The 5,387-nt window shown below is 39.4% G+C and overlaps 1 protein-coding gene across 1 annotated transcript in view; it reads right to left on the minus strand.

Annotated features, from left to right (window-relative positions):
• The window catches only part of hpxb (hemopexin b), a 4,854-nt gene extending 969 nt beyond the window's left edge, over positions 1-3,885 (minus strand). Inside the window, exons 1-7 of the mRNA XM_035677787.1 lie at positions 3,789-3,885; positions 2,935-2,960; positions 2,650-2,733; positions 2,255-2,412; positions 2,010-2,163; positions 1,411-1,623; positions 1,221-1,307 (exon numbers count right to left, since the gene is read on the minus strand). Of these exons, the coding sequence (XP_035533680.1) occupies positions 1,221-1,307; positions 1,411-1,623; positions 2,010-2,163; positions 2,255-2,412; positions 2,650-2,733; positions 2,935-2,960; positions 3,789-3,853 (787 nt within the window). The 5' untranslated portion in view covers positions 3,854-3,885. The remainder of the gene's footprint in view (positions 1-1,220; positions 1,308-1,410; positions 1,624-2,009; positions 2,164-2,254; positions 2,413-2,649; positions 2,734-2,934; positions 2,961-3,788) is intronic.
• Between the last annotated feature and the right edge of the window lie 1,502 nt (positions 3,886-5,387).

Consider the following 5,387-nt stretch of genomic DNA (forward strand, 5'->3'; position numbering starts at 1 on the left):
TCACCTTTTTTTGCCGAGTTAAATGAAAAGAAGTTCAAAAATACTAAGCTGTACTAAAAATAAAATTGTCAGCATGCTAACATGCTCAAAATGAAATGCTTATGTTTAACCAGTGCAGTGACCATCTTAGTTTGCTAATTAGCACACAATGCACAGTACAGCTGAGGCTGATGGGAACGTCATTTGTTTGGTCATTAACAAGTACTGGAGAAATATAAATTTTACATTTCTAGCTTGGTTAATAATAACAACTTGGGGTCTTACAGTTACGTGCTGTAACTAGTTGAATTTTCAAATTTTGGCAAAAGCCACTTGTTTCTGTTTCTGCCTGATTCCAGTGTTTATACAGACAGCACCAGCAGGGGGCGCGTGTTTGTACTGTCGTTGATCTCCACCCTGTTATTCACCTTTAAAAGGGCCCAGCCACTTGAGTCTGTTTGTCTGCCGGGGTTTAAAAGCCTCAGCTGTCTGCTGTATTTCTTATTACTCGCTGTTTTTAACTTACAGTAAGTGTTCAAACTCAACCTTAATGTTGTTGCTAACAGCTCGGCTCGTTCTTCAGGTAATTATAGCAAACCGTGAGAGGACGATGGTGGTGCGTTCAAGTATGCGACATTTCACCAGTGGGTTCATGTTCATTTGGACTGGATTTCAAAACAGCTGCTGCATGAAAACATCATTGGTAAGGTTGTTTCATATTCATTATTGTGTTGACGGGCTTTTATAAAAACTTGTTTGTTGGCTGCTTGTGTGTAGACCGCTGTGTCTGCCTGGTTGTTGTAGTAAAGGCCGGAGCACACACACACACACACACACACAACACACACACAACACTGTTTCAGAGTTGGAGCCAGTTTGTTTGTCATGTGGGAGATCATGATTGTTGTGGGCTGTATGGAAATCCTTTATCTGACTGACCAACCTGAAATAATCAGCAGGTGTTGATGTTTAAAGATAAATCCATGACTCTGGGGGGCCATGGTGCAGAAGCAGCACACTCACTGTATCCTTCATTTATCTGCATCCCGCCCAATACAGGTCATACCCTCTGGCAGAGGACCCATCGGGCCTGGATGCTAAGCTAAGCTAATTGCATGCCTCTAGCTTCACACTTCATACATTACCTCTCAGCAAAAAAAAACACCCATTACCCAAAATGTTGGCCTGTTCCTTTGTAGACTACCATTTTTGTTTTTTTAAGTATTTTTTATTAACTTTACCTGCAAAGAAATAAGTTTTGCCAGCATCGTTAGTAGTGATGGCATCTATTTTGAGCTCACTGCATTTACGGGGTCCACCTCCATGACCTGCAGTCAAATACAAAAGATTTATTAAAATGCATCAGTTTCTTGTTCAATATATTGCAAATGTAAGATCTGAACCAAATCAGACTCTTCTTGAGGAACTCACCAAAGTTAGCACACCTCATGAAGTAATTGCGGGCGTCCTTTGGGTAGGTACCGGTCACCTCTCCGGATACCGGGTTGAACCTGGTGAAGTTGTGTCCATGGAAACAGTAGTAGTGCTCCAGCCAGCGTAAAGCAGAGGTGCAGACGGGTAGGTGGGACCACGTCTTGGTCTTCACTGTCTTTGTGGTAATATCATAAACATGGACATCATTTCCTGTGGGGAGGATTTCTAGTAGTTAGAGCAACATGGATTGACATCCTTAAATCCTTAAGTCTAAAACAAATAGACTATTCTACCAGTATTTTACTACATGGCTTAAATTCCTGCAATGTGTGTGTAAAACCTACAAACAGGAGTAACAAAAGCTTGCAAACAGCATTTTACTGATTTAAGAACTGCTTTAAAACATGACAGAAGTTCCTCCTGCTGCAGCTAATCTCCTCCTCTAGGGGGCAGCATTACCTTTATAATACTGAGATAATCTACTGTTGCATTGGTCTCGCTTCAACTCATTGTTTATTCCTTTTATTTTAAACATTATTCTTAATTATAGTCTTGATGTAGTTGGCTGGATATGTTTGCCGTGAATGCCAACATACCCTTGAAGAACAAAACTGAGTCGACAATGCATTCTCCTTTGGGGCACTCCACAGCAGCATCCAGATGAGTGGGGACTCCTGGGAAGTCATCTTGGATCGGTTTAGGATACCCGTCTTTCAGAGTGTGGTTATAATAGCTGAACACCTTGTCATCCTGGAGTTTACATCAGAAAAAGTAAAGATCAGTGGCAGATGGCCATTTTTAACAGAATTATATCATAGATGAAAGAATCCGAGCGTCATACCAGTAAGAAATAGATGTGATCGTGGGTCTCTTGGTTGTCTACGTTGTGCATGCGGAAGGCAGCATCGACGTGGCCAATGTTAGGAATGTCATCGAGCTCCTTGAAGTACTCATTGGAGGGCTGAGCTGAACCATGATAACCCTTCCACAAGTGGGGACCTGCAGGGAAAACAATTTCATTACACTGCAATAAATTATCTAAAATAGTTAAATAATTTCAAAGGAAAATAACCATCTCATCATATCCAAGTCCATTATTCTAAATTTAAAAAAGAGTAATTTTATATACTGTGTTGAGGCTTTACTTCAAAGTAAAAGTAAATATAATAATAATAAAATAAGTATACAGGATATTTGATATTGCCAAAAGAGCCTCTTTATAAAAATGTTCCAAACCTTTGAAGAAGAAAGTGGTTCCTTTCTCGTCAGAAGTGATGGCATCAAACTCAATGCCTTCACACCGGTCTGGCAGAGCAGCATCTTTATATGAGTTAGAAATATAGACAAAATATCACTCTTGTTACCATTACGATTATTATGCAACTAAAATAATGGTAAATACAGATAATGTGTCATTAGATATGCATTTTAAGAGGAACAGCTTTGATGTTTGATGTTTAGCTGTAGCAGAGAAATTATGGACAATCCATTATGATTGTATTATGTTTATTAAAAACACACCTTCTACTGCGGCATCTTGTTGTACACTGTGGATGATAAAGAAAAAGATCCTTATTTTCCTACATTATATTGCATTTCTAGAAATCCTTGAGTCACGATGAGAGGGGGTCAATCATTGACACACCACCAAGGTAATCTGATGACTTTGCGCTCTTGTATTTGTTCAATCGACCCAACTGGTGAACTTTGTTAACTAGCAAATAGAGTTTTGAAATGAAAGGAGTAGTGACGTAGCGCTTTTCCGTGGCTCATATTGCAGTTATTTGAACAGATTCACGATTGCTGGGAATGATAATTTTTGTGTCCCAATTTTCATTTTCTTGGAAAAACTATTGAAAACATGATGATGTGACGTTTGTTGAGGTCTGTACCAAACAAACACAAGTTTTCTTAAATGTGGAGAGCAAGATGTGAAGGCCAGAGTGTTGCTCTGTAGAACAAAAACATTTCTTTATAATGCAGTTTGTCACACATTTTACCTTTAGCAAAATACTGCAGCTTCTGTGATTTGGATATTGCACTTGTCTGTATTGTGATTTTGATAATATTTTGATTAGTTGTGAAACCCTATTATTTCTACCCCTGTATGTATGTATATGCTCATATTACAGAACAGACTAAATTCGTAAGGAACTTGTTGCAAATAAACTTACCATATAACACATAAACATACCACATATCAAGCATAAGTCATTCAGGTTTTGGCTTTTTAGCCTAAATAAACTGCACACAAAGCACTTTCTTTTCAATGGTTAGAGCATGCACATAATGTCAGAAGCAATCTTGGGATCATGATACTAGTACCGCATCCTGACCGGAGTGACCTGTTTAGATTAGAGTTCATTAATACTCACGCAGGTGCTCCATTAGTGAGGGCAAGTGCTAAGCACAGAAACAGAGTTTTGGTGAACAGCTCCATGCTGAAGTCCTCTGGCGTGGAGTCTCACTGTGGAACAGAGCTGTGGCTGTGCCAGAGCTGATCTTGCGCTTTTATACTGAAATGTATGTGTGGGTGGACATGTTAGGAAATGGTTTGTGTGTGTTTGCACTGACAGAGTGTTGGAATTTTTGCTCTTACAAAATGAGGCTCTGGCGTCTTACTTTGCCGTTTATTCAGTGATGTCTATAAAATGTCAGTGTTGTGTGCATCTCAAACTATCTTCTATACTGTTGATAACTGCCTTAAAGCAAAATATCTGTCTTTAACAAAGCTGTTTTAATGCTTGAAGAAAACCTTTTGGAGAGGAGTCAAATGGCAATGCTGTACTTTGATCTGTTTGCTTAAGTTTGCTTAACATATGACCACTTCTGACTTTCTTACATGTCCGGCAACTCAGGATCAGTGAGCGCCCTTTGTTCCCTTTTTTTTTTGTTGACAGACTTTTCTGGTAATGCATGTGTTTTTGGGCAAAAATGTACGCCAGAGAAATGCCCAAAAGCTAATGAACAGACTTTGAAGTTGTGTAATAACGTGTGGTTAGGCACAGTGACAACAAATCATGCAAAATTAGTTTTAAATCAACGTTTAATTTGTCTTACTAAGAGAACAGTACAAAAATCATTAAGCCCCTCCCATGCTTAAGCTTGTTATATTGTTTGATCTGTTGAAAGTTCTCAAATTTGTATTGATTACTGATTAATTAAATATTTTGCATTATAGGCAAAATTCACAAAATGTCATTCAGTGTCACTCAGGAACAAAGCATTATGGGCTACCAAGTCTTACTGTAGTTTAATTTGATAAAATACATTAGAAACACTCAAGGGTAATTTAAAAGCATGCATTGGTACTTTAATCCTCTACTAGTATCTTTTGGACTGAATACATGTCATCTACTAATCAATGATTATCATCAAATGAATGAAAAAATAAAGTACTATCCCCATTTTTAAATCTCATCAAACATGATCTTATCAAATTAAAGCAAGTAGGAGGTAGAGACTGCGTATTATACTCAAGAAACTCACATTATACGTTTCAAAGATATTGCCTGCTATTACTGAGTTAACCCTTTTAGTTTATCACAGCAATTAGTCTTAATGCTATCCAGATTTGTCTTAATTTTCTTCTTAAACATTCTCTGCGGTTCACTTGTAGCGGTAGATCTTGATGCAGTGATTCATGCTGTCTGACACCACCATATGGCCATCAGGAAGCAGTGCCAGGCCCCTTGGGCTACTCAGGTTATCAGTCACCAGTGGCCAGCCAACTCCTTTGGATGGGTAGAGAAGAACACGGTGGTGCTGCTTGCCCCAGTCTGCCACCAGGACATCCCCATCGCTATCGATACAGAGACCCCAAGGACAGGTCAAAACAGGCCCCAGGCCAGAGCACACCCCCAGGATTCGGATAGTGTTCCAGCTAGGCTCGAGGACCCGAATGCATGGGACACGTCCAGTTTCATTTCCACGTTCGGCTACTGCCATAAGCCCGGTGGTGAGACAGGCTGCCA

The sequence above is a fragment of the Morone saxatilis genome, unplaced genomic scaffold (genome assembly GCF_004916995.1).
Source record: "Morone saxatilis isolate NCDOM2014 unplaced genomic scaffold, NCSU_SB_2.0 Contig6, whole genome shotgun sequence".
NCBI classification, from domain to species: Eukaryota; Metazoa; Chordata; class Actinopteri; family Moronidae; genus Morone; species Morone saxatilis.